Source organism: Trichoderma ghanense (genome assembly GCF_004382785.1).
Source record: "Trichoderma ghanense strain CCMA-1212 chromosome Unknown scaffold_3, whole genome shotgun sequence".
Taxonomy (NCBI): Eukaryota; Fungi; Ascomycota; class Sordariomycetes; order Hypocreales; family Hypocreaceae; genus Trichoderma; species Trichoderma ghanense.
Genome location: NW_027395666.1, coordinates 257017 through 274100, shown reverse-complemented (window position 1 = coordinate 274100; position 17084 = coordinate 257017). Strand labels below are relative to the sequence as shown.

Below are 17084 nucleotides of genomic sequence, written 5' to 3'. Positions count from 1 at the left end.
TTGAGAAGAAATGCCGCGCGACCTTGCAGGAAAAAAAGGGGGCCTGGCCTCGGGGTATCGCTAAAAAAAACGCCGGAGTATACCTAAGAATGGCCATTTCCTTGCCCCATATCATTGTGCCGTGGAATGCATCACATGGGATAAAAAACCCTAGTGTGTTGAGTGTGTTTCGTGTGAAGAAAAAAAAGATTCATCTCCTCGTCTCATCCAATTTTTTATGCTCTAGGTTTATCCGCTTAAGCAGAGACCTTGTTGGGAACGCGGAGCTCACGGCCGACCTTGGAGCGGGCCAGGATGCTCTCACGGTCCTTGTCGAGCTTGAGCTTGGTGATGACGACGTTGGAGGGGTGGATGCCCAGGGGGACGCTCTGGCCGCTGGCCTTGTCGCGGGTGACGCGCTCGACGTGGATCACGTACTTGAGGCGGTAGACGGAAGTGACCTTGCCCTCGCGGCCCTTGTTGGAGCCACGGACGATGGTGACCTCGTCGTCCTTGCGGATGGGGATGCTGCGGACCTGTTTGTGCGGATGCGTGTCAGCTTTTTGCGGCCACGAGAGGCGGGAGAGGTTTGGGCAGGGTGGGAAGACGAACGTTGTACTTCTCGCGCAGCTCCTTGCTAAGGGGAGCGCTCATGATGACACGGCGCTGGCCAGAGCCGGCCTTGAAGTGAGCGGCACGGCTCTTGCTCCGGGAGGAGGAAATGTCTGTAATTTCAGGATGATTAGCACAACATGCTCAATTGACGCTCATGAGCGAGAGATATGTGATCAAACTTACTCTTGTTCAGCTTGACCATCTTGACGGCTTGAGGGAGGCGACGAGGAATCCTGGTGTCGTGTCGGGCGTTGGGTGATGAGAGGAAAGAGAAGACAAAGAGAAGATCCAAATCAAGTCCAATTGTCGTTGAAACTTTTTGGTTGTGGGCGCACTTTTTTGGTGAGTGGAGTGGAGGCACGTGATTTATCGTGCCCTATCTTTCTGCTTCCCGCTTTTGGCGAGTCTGAGCTGAAGCGCTTACATAAGTTCTTGAGAAGCAGATCAAATCTGTGATTAGGTAATCGCGGCTGCTTTCCATGAGTGTGGATCAAGATGGTCACGGAGAGACAGGCATTAGCGGAGGGGCGCTCAGGAGATGCAGGAAAATCCGGACGGTGTGATAAAGAGGTGAATTTCATTTTGCGCCCCTATCTCAGCTTTGCCGAATGAGATATGTCCTTTGGAAGCGTTATCCCCGTCTATGTACTCCGTATCCTCGTCTCCTTTTCTACCTCTCGAGACTTTAATGGGTTGTGACGTACAAAAGATCGTCCAAAGACCCTGGTCGTTCGTCTATGATATGATATATCGTACACAGACCGCAACATCCACGCTTGGATGCATCGTGCAAGCTACTCCGCATACAACTCCTGAACGGATCATGGCTGAGTAGCAGGAGGCATGAACCTGCCATTGTTGTCGTATCTCGCTTCTACTTTCAGTTAGCCATTGGAAGAACCAACAGGTGTCGCAGCGATGGACATGAAAGAGAAACTTACTAAAAAAAGTATAGTTGAGCGTCACAGTTTCGATGCCCTTCATGTTAAAGTCGTTCAACAAATCAGGATCCAAGTAAAAGAAAACCGGCATGTCCACCGTCTCGCCAGCATTCAACCTCTGCTCCTCAAAGCAGAAGCACTGGATCTTGCTGAAATAGGGGGCGCACTGGGCAGGCGTCACGCTGTACGTTGCCACGCCAATGATGTCCTGGTCGCCCATGTTGGTCGCCTTGTAAAAGGCCAGGGCGGTCTCGCCGGGGAGCACCCGGACCTCCCGCTGCTGGGGGACGAACTTCCAGGGGAGGATGTCGGACACGGCGGCGTTGAAGGTGACCTTGATTCGGTTCGCGGACGTGACGGGGACGAGGCGGCTCGAGATGTCTTGGTTTTCGCCGGACTGGCCGTGGGCTCTGATGGGCTGGCCACCCCAGCCGGTGGTTTGGCAGATCTGTAGAAGAACCCTGAATCAGTTCCCTGGACCAATGGCTTCTCCTGGAATTTGCGGGATCTTAGCGAACCATCTTGTACAAAGGCACTGAGCCGTACGCCAGGGCGAGCGTGCCCATGATCACGCTGAGGGTGTAGTAGCTGCATCAAGAAAGCCGTGAGCCTCATGTCCGCGAATTGCCGTCCGGAAGAAGCGCCCCATACGCTATTGTCTTGTTCCTCTGACTATACTGCTCCCGCACCCTGTCCATGGAAGGCGCATAGGTCGCATTCTGGTTCGCTTGATGCGTCGTCTGCGTCTGCTGCTGCTCTCGCCGAGGCCGCGAGCTCGAGAATTTGCGCCGCAACTCAGCGAAGTTGGGCCGGCTGCTGGCCGTCCGAGGTCGTGCATTCTGGCAGAAGAAACAGGCCCATTGCGATGATGGAGATGCCGCCGTCCGTGAAGGGCCGTTGCGCACGAGGCGCAGTGCGTTGTTCATGTTCGCTGTTGTCGCGATATGAATTGAAAGAGAAGCGGTTTGAATAAAGCTTGTGAGATGGTTTGCCTCGATTTGGAGCTAGCGCCAGCTTCTGTCATCCAGCCGATCCTCAGTGGCATGACATCGCGAATGGTGGGGCAGCGGTTCGGCGCGGAAGTCAAAACTCGGCTCTGACGAAGCATGGCACTTTTAACGTACTGCATTGGTTCTCTGGATATATGATGTATTTTAGAGGATGGCACCAAAGGACATATTAAGATTACGAGGATATAAATTGAAATAATTTGTTTGTTGCAGCTTGGCGTCAAGAGGAGCAAGGTGAGGTGGGATGCTCAGCCATCTACCACTACGGAAATCATTGTCTCTGGAGGTTCGACAGAACAATCATTCTCTTGCTTTTTTCTCCCCCCATATGCCCTATATTCGGGCCTCGGCCTTGATGCTTCTTATAATGCTGTTGTCCTTAAAAAGTGCCATAAACAATCTCGCAATCGCAGCATCCCCTGATTCATGTCGTCGTGCAAACTCGGGTTGCTCCATGCGCTATGGTAATAATCCCTAATGATAATGAAAAGAATAGCAAGATGAAAACAAGCCAAAAGCAAGCATTATGGGCGGATGTGAACATTTTTAGGCCAGTTTCTTGCGCGGTTGCTTTTTCTTGAAGCCTCCTCGGAACGGCTGCATCACTCTCTGTCTCCCAGACTGCGCCAGTTGCGCCAGTCTCTCCAGCATCTGGATGATAAACACCTGAAATGCCAGGATCAAGAGTCGCAGCAAGTGATCCAGCAAGCCCAGCCTTGGAACCCTGCCTCTGCTATAGGTCGAGTCTCGGAACTCAAAGGGGAGCTTAGCACCCAGGTGATCCTGAGCCACTTGCAGTCCGCTGGTGAAGCCGTCTTCGTGAAATCCATAGCCGGTCCATGCCCCGGCATAGCTGATTCCTCTCCTGTTCTGTATATACCGCAGCATTCTCTGAGCACGCACAGTCGATGCATTATGGAGAGGATGGGTATAGAAATACCTCCCCTGGATCTTGGATGGGGTAGGGCGGTGGATTGGATTCAGCGTGACCAGAACATCGCCAAAGGGATTTCTGGGAATGCGTTGTAGGATGTTCATGTTGTAAGTGATACAGACTTTATCCATGTTGGCCTTTTGCGTCGAAGGAGAAGACATTGTCAGAAAGTTCCAGCCTGACCATGTTCTCTTCCTTCTCGGCATCAGCGACAGATCCGAGTGCAATACTGCCTCGTTCTGCGATGTCTGGAAGCAGGAAAGTATCGAACGCTCCTGTTCGGTGGCAGAGGCACCGAGGATGGACAGCGCCTGGTCACCGTGAGTTGCGAGGATGACGTGGTCGTAAGCCTCCGTCTTGCCGTTTTCAAGATGCAGCAGAACTCTGCCGATGTTATCGTTGGAGACGTTTCTGACTGGAGTCTTGAGAAACAGGTGATTGGGAGGAAAGCCCTTCATGACGGTGTCGATATAGGAGCGAGCACCATTCTTGAGCGTCAACCACTGCGGCTGTGGGGCGAGAGGCGATAGAAGATGGTGATTCCATCTAATTCAACTGTCAGTCACGATGACCCGAGGGGGTGAATGTAAGCATCCTTGACTTACAGAAATCGGACCAGCGTGGTGGCAGGAAACTCCAAGGCGCACTTGTCGGGGCTGGTGCTCCAGATCGCAGCCGTCAGCGGCATCAAATAGTCGTCTCGAAAGCCGTCCGAGTATCCCTCGCGCTCCAAGTATTGTCCAATGGTCAGCGTCTTGTTGATGTGGTTCATCATGTGCTCCCCGCCATATCGAGGCTCATAATCGTCATCATCTATCAGCAGATCCAGCGCGAACTGGCTGAAGCGAATAATGTCAAACAGCGTCCTCCACATCCTGGGGGAAAATATGTTTCTTTTCTGGCTGAACATTGTCCTCAGGCTAGTGCTGGCCCATTCGAATAGCCCCTGGTCTCGTGAGACGCTCAACGTCAACTCCGTAGGTTCAGTCGGGACCCCAATCCTGCCGAGAAAATTCAAGAAGTTCGCTAGATGCCGATGTGAGTCACTCGCAACCATACGCAGGGCATTACCCAAATCAACTCACGATATGTCGCCGAGTTCAGCACAATGAAGCCGGTGTCCACGGCCGTCGTGTACTTGCCAGCCTTCCATTGCACGGTGTTGGTGTGGCCGCCCAAGCGGTCTGCAGCCTCGTAAAGGTAGACATCGTGATACGTCCTGTTGAGGGCCCAGAGCGCCGCAATGCCCGAGCAGCCACTGCCGACGATGGCCACCTTCTTCCTGGGAAATCTGTCAACAGAGAAGCTCATGGGAGCGGTGATTGCTTTCGTCGGGCCAGGAGATGGTGAGGGACACGAGACGGGAGTTGGGAGTTGGGCAAGGCCTCAGCAGCTTGAAGAAAAGACAACGAGAAGACCGAGAGCACGGAGAGGCGACTTGCACATGTCAAAAAGACCGACATCGAGCAAATGGCCGGGACAAGGGGGGGTCAACGCTGCCGGCGCCACCCATGGAAGTTGTGCATAAGTGTCGCCGCCCTGATTCGGCGGCTCGCGAGAGATAAGGTATTGAGAGACGCAGGAGAATCAAACAACTCACACATGCCGCGGTTCTGCTCGCAGGGGCATCTTTGGACGGTACACAGGCGGGCAAGGTACAGGTAGGCACTCAGGGTGCTCAGGGTGCTCAGGGCACTCTACAAGCAAAGGCAGTGCAGCTGGTACCGGTCGTCACCTCAAAGCGCATGCAGCGATCTCGACGAGTGCATGCAGTACATGTACATCAGACGCACGTATGGAGCATCTCACATGTACGCGTCATGTACGAAGACGGAGTCGGGCAAGGCAGGCAAGGCCAGGTATAGGCCAGGTACGGAGCACGGAATAGGGTGTGCGTCTTCGGCGATGCGCGCCGACAGCAAGGGATCGGATCACCACAGGAACAGCTCGGGGATTTTCCCAGCCAGGAGAGGCTTGCCTTATGTACTCCTTTCATGGCTGCCAGGGGCCGCTGCCTGTCTCGGCCATGTTTAGACAGCGACTGAGCACTTTTCGAGGTCTGCAAGCGGCTGAGCTAGCGCCACAGTGGCTGGAGGATGCACGCTTTCATCAGTATCAGGTGCATGTCAGTGCGTCGAGAGGTTCAAGTTGATATCGTAGGTACGGATACAGTAGACGGGAAAGCTTCGATTCTTGTCTTGCCGACAGATGGCAGAGTTCATGCATTATCATGCATGTACACAGACATCAGGGGACACTGCCTATGTATCCATACTTGCATGATTGGTAGCCAACGGATGCGGCACATCCTTACCAGCCGAGAGGCATCATTGGCAGGCGGCCGGCAGCTGAAAATGAACACCATGACAGAGCAGTCTTAGCACGACGAATGGTTGGCCTCGACGGCAAACCGATGCTGCATGAAAGGCATGTATTCCATGTAATACTCGTAAGTGCTGGCCAGGATGCGATAACGCACGCATTTCGCCCAACACCAACTCGGCTTAGAACCGTGGTTTGATGCAGTCGCACGCCTCGACGTGGAGATTCCTCAGTGGAGCATAGAATATTTTCTCCCTCTCGCCTCCATTATCACATGCTTCGAGGTCGATGCAAAGTCGTGAGCGGATGCCCGGCGGTTTCATCGTCGCCATGCATCGGTCACCGCCTCCAGGGCCTGCATGCTGCCTGCTCTTCTGGAAGCGCCTCGGGCCAGAGACATACTGCTACTAAGGCACCTCGTAATACGAAGCACTGCTGACGAAGACTCAAGAGACCATTATCAGGACCTTGGTGGTGTGTCGAGCACTCAACGGGATCGGCAAACGTGGGAAACGAGTCACCAATTCTTAGAAGCGCCGTGTAGGAAAACCTGCATCAATCTGCCCAGCATCTCAACTGTGCGCCATTGACAAAGTCCGGACGCTTAGCCTTGATATTCTTCGTAGCTGGGGTGAATCAACTTTATGGAAGAAAAGAAGAAAAAAAAGTTCAAACTTCTTCACCCGCAGCTCTGAGATAATATCGGCCAAAAAGCACGGACCATCTTCTGCTTACCTAAGAGCTTGCTGGCCACTTGCCAGACTTTAGCCGCTCTCTTTATCCTCTGCACGTGTTGCACTGAGGCGCATTCAAGTTCAGATACTTGTAGATGGGCAATGGCAAGGTACCCTGTCGCGGGCCATATGCGGTTGAGATACCTACCAACCTAGTACGTGCCCGCAGCCGAACGGTACCCCCTCTCATTGCCCAACCACCCTGTCCAGCGTCGTCTTCGCATACGTACGATGACGGCGCTCCTACTCAGGCGACCATTTTCAACATCGCCAGAGAAACGCATCGAGCCTTATCGCGAATCATCGAAACCATCACCCGAATCCCCTTTTGAGCATCGGCAGCGACACCGTTTTCGACAGCAGATTATCGCCGCGCCCGTCATTTCCCCCGCTCACTCCTGAATCTGACCAGCAAGATGGCGAACCCTCTCGATACGGATGCTGGCTCCGAGCTCTTCAGCTCATACGAAGCAGAGCTCAAGCTCGTGCAGGCCGACCTTGCGCAAAAGTTGGATCAGATTCCAGAGCTGACTGGCGAGCCACGCAAGGCTGCCGTCAGCCAGGCCGAGCGCGCCTTAGAGGAGGCAGATGAACTGGTACGGTTGCCCTTGCATACTGGTAGAGTCAAGGCTAACGGTTGGTCGGAAACACAGCTTGGTCAAATGCGCCTCGAAAAGCAGAATATCCCGACGTCTGCGCGAGCGAAAGTCAACCAGCGCTTCCGTAACTACGAGTCCGATATCGATACGAGCCGCCGGAAGCTGACAGGCCTATCCTCTAATCGAGCTGCCCTGTTTGGCTCACGTTATACTGACGAGCCATCCGGATCAACGGACATCAACTTGGAACAACGACAGCAGCTGCTTTCAGGGACTGAAAGGCTCGACCGAAGCACACAGAGACTGCTTTCCAGCCAGAGACTTGCCCACGAGACCGAGGCTATCGGAGCGGAGACGTTGGCCGATTTGCATAGGCAGGGCGAGGTTATTCGCCATACGCACGATACTCTTTTGGACAGCGAGGGTTATGTCGACCGCAGCGTCAAGACGTTACGGGGGATGGCTCGGAGGTAATGTAATCTATAACCGGCAATCTCAAGGCACAGGATATTGATGGTGAACAGCATGGCTACGAACCGAGTGATTACGATTTCCATCATCACCATCTTGGTGCTCTTGATCATTACTGTGATTTTCAGCAAGTTTCGATGAGCGTTGGGTTATTTTTTATTTGGAGTTTTGTGGGCGACTCGGAGTTGGAACACTGGACTTTTCGTGTGCTTGATTCTAGCTCTTTCTGCACCATACAGACGCACATATATCACACTAGCAGAGACAACAGGGCCGTAATGCTGTCAGTTCGGCTAGAGAAAGGCAATCGTTTTTGTTGTTGAGGGCCCCTTTTGAAGCATGCACTGTCGAGATACATTTGTTCATTCAATTCTGGCTTTGTTTTCTTTCCGTTATCCTATACAGGTCCAATAGAAGTCTTCTGAGCATCTTGAGTGATTTCCCAAGAGCAGCCGCAAGTTGTCGTCATGCTGTAATAGCTTTAGCCTGTCGGCCTCCCAGCCTCGAAATGGAGCGACATCAGCAGATCAGGTACGAACCTTGGAGTGAATGGCCAAATTGTGGGGTAAGCCGCCCTCTTCCTACTCCCCGAGCTTCGTCCAGGATGGTGCCGAGGTTCACGCGGCCGCTTACGTGAGAGGGTTCCTCTCAGAGCTCTCAGGCTTTTCGTCCAGCCTTTATTATTAGCCTCACAAAACTTTCTTTCTCGCACAAACCACGCCCATCGCCTCCCTCCGCATCCTCCACCCTCTCCATCCCCCAAAGCTCATCTCCCTCATACTCCTTCTATTCGCTACTTTCTTTGTAATTTCTTTACTTTTGGTGCATAGACGCACTTTTACTCTTCTACTTCAGAATCACTACTCGCCGCTTGCTACGTCGTTGACGTGGCCTCACGGCCCCCGCCATGTCTGAATTCCTTGGGTATGCGAGTTTGCTCTAGCTCAGTGGCCTGTATTCTTTGACTAACACGCGACACTACAGATCCCGCATTTCCCTCATCTCCAAGAGCGATATTCGGTGAGAACCCATGCTCCCTGGTTCACCAAGACGGTCGCTGACCTCTAGTGAAGCTACGTGGGCACTTTGCACGAAATCAACTCAGACGAGTCGACAGTGTCTCTCGAGAATGTCCGCTCATTCGGCACAGAGGGTCGCAGGGGCAAGCCTGAGGAGGAGATAGCTCCATCAGATCAAGTCTACGAGTACATTGTCTTCCGCGGCAGCGATGTCAAGGACTTGCGGATCGAGGAGCACCCCGCCATCAAGGAGAACAAGCCCCCTGTCATGCCTGACGACCCTGCCATTGTCGGCGTAAGTCATGCCCTTTCTTCATTGTCACGAATCCTTCACCCTTCCATGATGAAATATTGCGGATGTAAATCTATTGTCACGTCTGAATGCGCAAACCCTGTAGAGATTTCCGTTGCCTTCCTTCTGATCTGGAGAAGAACCTTTTCACTATGTTTGAAGATTTATCTCTTGAAAGATTTGTACTAACAAATTTGTTGCAAAGGCTCGAGCTCGCCCTGGAGCACAAGCAGCAGTCCAGAATCCCCCCCCGGGAGCGCCTCCGGGAGCTCCTCCCGGAGCCCCAGGATTTCAACAACACCCCTATCCCCCCAACAACTTCTATGGTGGCCCTCCGCCTCCAGGATCCTGGGGACGGGGTGGTCCCGGCCCTATGGCTGGACCGGGCTTTGGCAACATGTACCCTCCACCACCAGGCTGGTTCCCTCCCGGCCAGGGCTTTCCTCCCGGACCTGGCGGTCCCGGTCCGTGGGGCAACGCACCGTTCCCTCCGGGTCCTGGTGGCCCCTCGAGTTCCGACGCTACTCAAGGCCAGCGGGCTGCGCCTGAACAGCCCTCATCAGCCCAAGGCTCAAAGCCCCCTCCCATTGGACCCGGTGCAGACAAGCCCAGGGGAGCTCCCCCAACGGAGCCAAAATCGCACGCTCAAGCAGCAAGACAGCCTTCTAGCGCGCCAACACCTCCAGTCGAGTCTAAGCCATCGGCCGAGGAGGTCAAGGCAGCCGCCACAGCGGGTCCAGCGAACGGCGCTGCGAAAACAAACGATTTGCCCAAGGCTATCCCTACTGGTCCCAGGGGCAACCGTGTCCAGCCCGTTATCCCCCTCGCTGGACCTACGTCTAAGCCTTTCCAGCCTCCTTTTGCGATGGAGAAGGCGGCCCAAGCTGCTCCCCAGCCTGCAGCCGCGGGACCGAGCAGCGTACAGGATGCTACGAGTGCAGCCAGAGCAGCTGTGGCGCTGGCCATGGCACAATTGAGCAACACCAGCGGTAATGCTATGGATAATTTGACCAACAAGGTCAACGAGATGCGCGTCAACGCCAGTAGAGGCGGCACTGCCACTCGTGGCCGTGGACGCGGCGGCCGTCCAGCCAAGGTTGAAGTTCCCGATGCGGACTTTGACTTTGCTCAGTCGAACGCAAAGTTCAACAAGGAAGAAGTTGTCAAAGAAGCCGGCGCAGGCTCTCCGGCGAACGAGCCTGCCGCCGCGCCTGCAGAGGAAGGCTCAGAGCCCCAAGATGGCGCCGCTCCGGTGGCATACAACAAGTCACGATCGTTCTTTGATAACATCTCCAGCGAATCCAAGGACAGGGCCGAAAACAACGGTCAAAAGCCTGGCGGACGCGAGTGGCGTGGTGAGGAGCAACGGAGAAACATTGAGACGTTTGGCCAAGGAAGCGTCGACGGTGGCTATCGAAACTACCGCGGACGTGGTCGTGGACGCGGAACTCGAGGAGGTCGCGGCTTTAGCCGCGGTGGACGAGGAGGTCCCCGGCCTCAGTTCCAGCCCGCGGCTGCTGGCCAGTAGGAACCATTCGGTCTCAGGTAACCGCCATTCCCGTTCGACTCTACGCCGCAACATCGCGAGCAGTTTGCCGCTCTGCATCCCAGACGACGACATCTGTACCGCGACATCAATCAAACCTCAGAGTGAGCTCATAGCGCGACTATGGACTCATCGCTCTATGGACTCATCTTCCCCCAATATTCCCTCTTAATTTTCTTGCACCAATGTACCAAAACCTTCCAATGTTTGCATCGTCTTGGCTGCCTTGCGGCAGCTGGAATACTCTATACTAGTCATGTCGTTTTTGCTTTCAGCTCAGGATAGGAGCTACGGATTTCACTGGTCGCGGAACTCGGCGACGATGCGGGAGTTTGGTTTGCGTTTTACAGGGGGCACAGGCAACCGGGCCTTCCATGAATCTTGAAGAGGCATGATGAATGAAAGAACAAAAGAATTTCCACTAGGAGTAGGGGGGGCGCTTAGGAACAGGCTGAATTCTTGCACTGGACAATGAAGCCGAGGACGAGCATGCAATTTATATAGCGAACCTGTACAATCCTAATGAATCCCAGGACTGGTTGAGAAACCAGGAAGCGATCTTTTGAGCCTGTCTATCGAAATTTCTGAGCAACTGTGCAACATGCCACGTGAAAAGAGTCCAAATGTAGATGTACAGGATTGACTCACAATGTGAAGTGTCGTGGCGATGGTTTTGCGGTGATGAGGGGGAAAAGCTTCCATCATGTCGAAGATGACAAGAGTTTCGCCGCCCAGCCCCGCTAGGCGCAAGGCGGCGTGACGCATCAAAGCATCAGATATTTTAGCAGTTGCCAGTGCTACTAACCTAAATCACATTCAATACACCTCAGCTTGTGGCTTCCATCACCTTTCATTTCACATCAATACTCTCAGCAGCCTTTCCGGTATTTTTACCTTGACTCTCATATTCCACACTCTGCGAGCTTCTCTTTTTTCAGTTGGTTTCCCATCCGCTCTGCGTCCTCATTCACTCCATCCTTGCCCTGGTCCGCGGGGAAATCACACTCAGACATGTCGACAAGACAGCTTCGAAAGCTGCAGAAGCAGCGGGAACTGGAAGCCAAGGCTATCCCAGAGCCCGAGGGCAGTGATGACGACGGAGACGATGACGAGGGCGCTCCTGCAGTGGCAAAACCTCGGCCAAATCTGTTCGCTGCGCTCCTGGAGGAGGAGGCCGAAGATGAAGATGAGGTGGAAGCCGACGATGCTGACGAGAGCAAAGAGCAAGCACCAGTTCCAGACACGCCAGCTCCTATAGCTACCAGCCGGAAGAACAAGAAGAAGAAGAAGAAGAGCAAGAAGAAGGCAGCAGCTCCGAACCAGGATGTCGAACACACGGAGGACGATGATGAAATCGACAGGGCCATTAGGGAATTGAAGATTGAGCCGAAGCCTCAGGCAGCCTCTGCTCCAGGCAGCACCCTGACATCCAATGGCCTCTTCAAGATGAACCTCTACAATCTCAAAGAGGTCCATGAGATGCGAAATCTGTTTGGCCGCGAGACCATTGAATCGGCGCACGCAGAGGAAGCGGAGCAGCGCCGCCAAGGTCTGATGCCGCAGAATGTGGATCTGGAGACGTTTCTGCGAGGGCCGCCAGGGGTTCGCAAGCTTCCCGAAGTCTCTCGCAGGCGCAACATATTCATCCAGGGAAGAGAGCACTGGCCGATGGGCTCGCCTGGCGGCCTCATTATGAAGGAGCTCGGCAAGACGTACGATGGAACGGGAGTCGAGTTCGCCTATTTTCACAACCAAGAGTACGATCGAACGCAGCACATGTTTTTCGCACAGGTGCAGATGGGGGATCCGATGAGGATGGTGCATCTTCTCATCAAATACCGTAAGAAGCCCAGTGTTCCCCCTCGATTCGTTTAGAAATCCGCTAATGCTGGTGGATAGCCTACCATGTATCGACTTTGCTACAAGTGAGCAATGTGGCGAAGCAAGATCAAAACATGGCGCTCGCCTCAGAGCTGTGTGAGCGCGCCTTGTTCAGCTTTGGACGAGTAGCTCCTCCGTCATTCAAACAGCACCTCGAACAGGGAACGGCTCGTCTGAACTTTAGGCGGCCGGAGAACCGTCAACTGTGGCTGGCGGGATACCACTACATCAAGAGTCTCATCAGGAAAGGGACCTACAGGACCGCGCTGGAATGGGCCAAACTCCTCTACACTCTGGATCGTACTGATCCTTATGCGATGAGGCATATGATTCACTTTTTAGCCATCAGGGCCTACGAGGCGGACTGGCTTCTCGATTTCTTGAATCAGCTGGACCCGGAGGGCAGCCGGGAAGACACGGCGTACATCCTGCAGAGCCGAGTGTTGGCTGACTTGCAGATTGGCGATGAGAAGAAGGCGCGAGAGCATCTCGCCGAGGGCATACAGCGAGTGCCCTGGCTATACTGCGCACTGTTCCAAGAGCTTAACCTCGACGCACCACCGTCTGTCTGGGGCATCAATGCCGAGTCGGACACGAGTGCCTTTTGGGTGAAGCTGTACCTGTATTTGGCCAAGGATTTGTGGAACAACCCTCGGGCCGTCGAGCTTTTGAAGGATGTGGCCAAGGGCCTCGGCCGGGTCGACGCAAAGGCTCTGCCACAGGACAAGCTCCCGATTGACCTGGGTGCCGCCCGGCTGGCCTACATCGACGGGCAGACCTCACTGCTGGCGCTGGTGCCACGCAAGATGCTGGAGCAACAGCCCAACTACGAATTCGACCCCCTGCCACCGGCGCAGGACGATAACATCTTCACAGCAGATGGATGCAGACTCCCCTGGCTTGAGGGGCGGCGGGAAGCAGTGCCAAGCTCGCAGCGACTCGATGCCAGGATAGCACAGCTCGAAGACTTCCTCGCGCGGCGGGTCCCTCCGGCGACGCACGAGGACGAGGACCGGCTGGTGGACGAGCTCCAGAACGGGGCGTTTCTTAACGAGAATCGCGAGGCCGAGGGCGGCGCTGCCGGGGAAGCCGTGCCGGTGAGCAACGAAGACCGGGGGATGATCCGCGCGCTCATCCGGATGTTTGGCTTTGGAGGGGGCGCGGCGGCAGCGGACGTGACGGGGGGAGACGATGCCGCTGGCGAGCAGTATGACTGGGAGGAGGAGGAGGAGGAGGAGGACGGCGATGGCTCGGGAACGGCGGATCTTCCGGGGGCGTGGCCTTCTGAGGAGGGTCGGCGGGAATAATGGGCGGGAGGAATGCCCTGTTCCCTTGGTGAGCGTTTGTTGGTGTAGTCATCTACTACCCTGGTACCGAGATGTTGCTGTTGGATGTATAGAAGAAAGCTGAGACAGTGTACGACTATCGTTGTAGGAGTAGTAAGGTGAGATGGACAGGGGAATAGGACATGTCATGTTAAAAAGTGCAACTGCCGATGGAAAATTCCGTGCCGCTATCTACATATCATATCTTTCTTTCCTTTTCCCTAGATGGCCTATCTATCTAACCCCATGTCCCGTGCACCGTGTGCCTCTGCTAGTTATCTCCTTTTTACTAATTCGGGGCTTATTGCTCTTTCAGCTCTGGAGAGCAAGTTCACATCATGCTACGCACGTGTTGAGAATGTCACTGCGGAGTGCGCGAAGGGTCTGCACTATGGCTTGTTGTGATGATAATGCAAGGTATGAAGTAGGCAGGTAAGGCAGGGTAAGGTAAGGCGACTGTGATTATAGAGACTGGGCGGCTCACTTGTCAAGGTTGAAGCGGGTTGGATGCAGTGTGTAAGCCGTCTCTAACGCATGGCAAGCAGGCCATGCCGTTGTCACAAACTCGAAAGAAGAAAGAAATTCTAGACCCCTTCGAAGCAGAAAATGAGACAGACACACACACACGCACACACACACGCACACACACACGCACATATTAAGGACGGATTGTCATTCCGCTCAGACAGTCCAATCACGACGCTCACAACCCTACCGGCACCAAGATGAGAGATGACAGTAAGCACGGCACTTGCACCAATCGGCCTGGGATTGGCTGAACGAAGAATTGTCTCAATCTTATGTTTTCTAGTTGTCACGGTGCTGAGTGGCTTGGGGGGAGGGGGGGCGTGGAAGCACTGGAAGAAAGGAAGACAACTGCCGCCCTTTTCGTGATTTTCGGGGTTCATTAATAGGTTCCGGCCGAAGAAAAATGGGACGTGGTCTCAGCTTTCGGCAAGAAAAAGGAAACATGAATCAGAAATTTGGGGGAGCGATGGCTTTGAGCGATGTACTACATACTTGAAAGCTGGTAGGAGTTGGTTAAGTGCACGAGAGTATTGCGAACGTGATTCAACTGTGCCAAGGAAGAGAAACAGACAATCGGATGTGAGCTTGACACGTCTTGGCAAGAGGACCTGGGCTTGTCTTTGCGCGCAGTTATCCGGCCGAAAGCATTCTTGTTGTTCGTGCCCTCTCAGTCCTGTCTTGTCGAACAGGATGGCTGCAACTCCATCGCTAACTACCTAGTGGACCATGTCCCGCGCGCGAATGATGGAACTCACAGTTGTCGGACACAGCTGAGAAGAGGACCCTTGCTCTTGCTCTGCGCGTGGACGAATGCAGTAGGCCTTTTGACGGTTAAACCGCCTTTGCTGAGGGCTCAAGACGAAGGCGGCGGAGAAATGAAGGGGTGGTGTAATATAGGCCAGAGGGCCAATCAAGGGGTCGGAAGCTTGACTCGCTATATGTGCAAGTAAGGTATGCGAGCGCGGGAAATGATATCTGATGAAATGAGAAAGAGAGACAAAGACGGAGGATGTTGTCGGGGTCGCTTGAGTATGTAGGCTTTTCGGCGGAATAATGCCAACAAGGCCGCTCAACAAACAGTAGGCACCTCGGCAATGGGGTCTCAGATCTCGTACAGTAAAAGAAATGCCTCGGCCGAGCACTGTGCCACGTCCTTCTCTTCTTTGGTTTCCAGCAATGGCCAAAAAAAGGCCCGCTTTAGTTGCATCGACGATCCCAAGGCTATTCGTTGCAGGGCTTCCCCCCTCCCCCCTTTGGACTGACATTTACGGACCAGCTAACGGGCGGCCTTGGAGGGGGAGTCAGAGAAGAACTATTCTGGATCCCCCCGGTCCCGGGTGAGAGAGGGTTGTACGTTCTCTGTCTCTCGGCCGGGAGGAGGCGGGACTAGAGCTAGAGTGAGGGATGAGGAGTGAGGCTTGGCTTAAAGAAGCACTAGTTTAGACGCAGAAGAGATGAGAGAATGATGAGAGAATGAGAAAGACAAAGAGAAAAGTGAGAACGACTGGAAGCTACCCGTAGAGAGACGCCAGGGGATGATGCTATTGGGAGATGGCTAAGATGGTGCAATGAGCCGGAGGTTTGGTCCGCAAACATGGCCGAGTTGGTGGTGGCTTCGAGGCTTTGAGGACAGGGTAGGTATCAAGTTCTTGTTCTCTGTGTGAGTTAAACTTCATGTTATTGCCCGTTTTCGTGGCATCTGCCGAGGATGATGATGGAAGATTGATCTAAAAGAACCCCAGTCTGGCAGGGTTCGACGGCAGTCTTTGCCATTTCGATGCCGTCACCCTGCGGTATGCATGTATGTACATGCACGCAGTCCACCTGTAATAATCAAATCCTCGTGCGGAGCGCCCCTGCTGCGGCTGCAAGGCGCTGGGTTCCAGGGATACAAGGAGCTGGAAGCTGGAATCTTGAAGTACAGGTTTTGGCGGGTTGCGAGCTGCTGCTGACGGGATGGTGAGAACGAAGAGACATGGATAGAGTTCCAGTTGCCCTGCCGCTTTGATTGATTGGAGGCTTCAAAGGACGTAAGAGCTTGTGTGCCGGTTCGTCTCACCAGAAGAGCCGGGACTGAGAGGGCGTCTATATCGGGTCGTGGACAGCATCGTCAAAGGTAACATGTATAGCTCCATTGCTTGAGCTCACCAAAGACAATGGCTGTCCCGAGTGATGACGTGCTGAAGCCGGGACAGCTCACGACAAGTTGTCCTATCCTTGACCGTACGTTGCAACATCTCGGCCTCGAGCTCGTCTCGTCTGTCTCGAGACCCCATCACGTAGATATCCGGCAATAAGCGTTCGTCTGCAACCGCGATCCATGTCCGAGGCTCGTAGTATCTCACTTCATAATTGGTACCTTTATCTTCTCTCTTTCAGTAGTAGTCGCGGCTGGGCTGGTCCCCCCACTCGGAGCAGACGAAAGAAGAGCAAGACAAGACAGAACAGGACAAGACATAGGCAGGGTGGCGGTTCGGCCGAGCCCAAAAGCCTCGCTACGAATCTTAGACCAGCTAATAGTACAAGCTAGTATTCCGCTGCTCATGACTGGTCAGATGCCAGCCGGAGGGAGAAAATCCAAATTAAAAAAAATTAAGGAAGGAAAAAACAAAATAAATAAATAATAATAATCATAAACTAGCACTCTGACGGAAAAAGAGAAAGAACCAGACCGGCCAGATGTCTTACAAAAGCAGACAAGGCACGGATTGCTCCGGCGTTTATGACATGGGTTCTCGCAGCCGCTTTTACTGCTACAGGTCTAGAGCCAGGCAAGCCGTGGGCAGCTAGTCGCCAGCCCGCCGATCACAACCTCAGCCATACGCAGCCCGTCTTTTTTTCCCTATTATTACAGTTGAACACCGAACACCTCTCTTCTGCATTCCCTG

At 53.9% G+C, this 17084-nt stretch overlaps 5 protein-coding genes across 5 annotated transcripts; 2 read left to right on the top strand and 3 right to left on the bottom strand.

The window, feature by feature from the left end:
- Positions 1-236: 236 nt before the first annotated feature.
- Positions 237-796, bottom strand: CCMA1212_003398 (60S ribosomal protein L26-1; the record flags this gene model as incomplete). Its single annotated transcript, XM_073700748.1, has 3 exons — positions 237-515; positions 592-704; positions 778-796. 3 exons carry the CDS (start codon positions 794-796, stop codon positions 237-239), a joined length of 411 nt encoding a protein of 136 aa, XP_073560243.1.
- Positions 797-1415: 619 nt separating this feature from the next.
- On the bottom strand, positions 1416-2461 carry CCMA1212_003397 (Cytochrome c oxidase assembly protein COX11; the record flags this gene model as incomplete). The annotated part of the gene is made up of 4 exons (XM_073700747.1): positions 1416-1468; positions 1536-1983; positions 2054-2123; positions 2187-2461. 4 exons carry the CDS (start codon positions 2459-2461, stop codon positions 1416-1418), a joined length of 846 nt encoding a protein of 281 aa, XP_073560236.1.
- A 630-nt stretch (positions 2462-3091) lies between these two features.
- CCMA1212_003396 (uncharacterized protein) lies at positions 3092-4790 on the bottom strand (the record flags this gene model as incomplete). The annotated part of the gene is made up of 3 exons (XM_073700746.1): positions 3092-4025; positions 4085-4505; positions 4565-4790. 3 exons carry the CDS (start codon positions 4788-4790, stop codon positions 3092-3094), a joined length of 1581 nt encoding a protein of 526 aa, XP_073560237.1.
- A 2108-nt stretch (positions 4791-6898) lies between these two features.
- CCMA1212_003395 (Vesicle transport v-SNARE protein vti1) lies at positions 6899-10444 on the top strand (the record flags this gene model as incomplete). Its single annotated transcript, XM_073700745.1, has 5 exons — positions 6899-7131; positions 7189-7604; positions 8590-8625; positions 8679-8919; positions 9095-10444. The coding sequence occupies exons 1-5, from the start codon at positions 6952-6954 to the stop codon at positions 10442-10444; spliced, it is 2223 nt and encodes a 740-aa protein (XP_073560234.1). The 5' UTR covers positions 6899-6951.
- A 956-nt stretch (positions 10445-11400) lies between these two features.
- Positions 11401-13650, top strand: CCMA1212_003394 (Ribosome quality control complex subunit 1; the record flags this gene model as incomplete). The annotated part of the gene is made up of 2 exons (XM_073700744.1): positions 11401-12302; positions 12362-13650. Exons 1-2 carry the CDS (start codon positions 11474-11476, stop codon positions 13648-13650), a joined length of 2118 nt encoding a protein of 705 aa, XP_073560235.1. The 5' UTR covers positions 11401-11473.
- Between the last annotated feature and the right edge of the window lie 3434 nt (positions 13651-17084).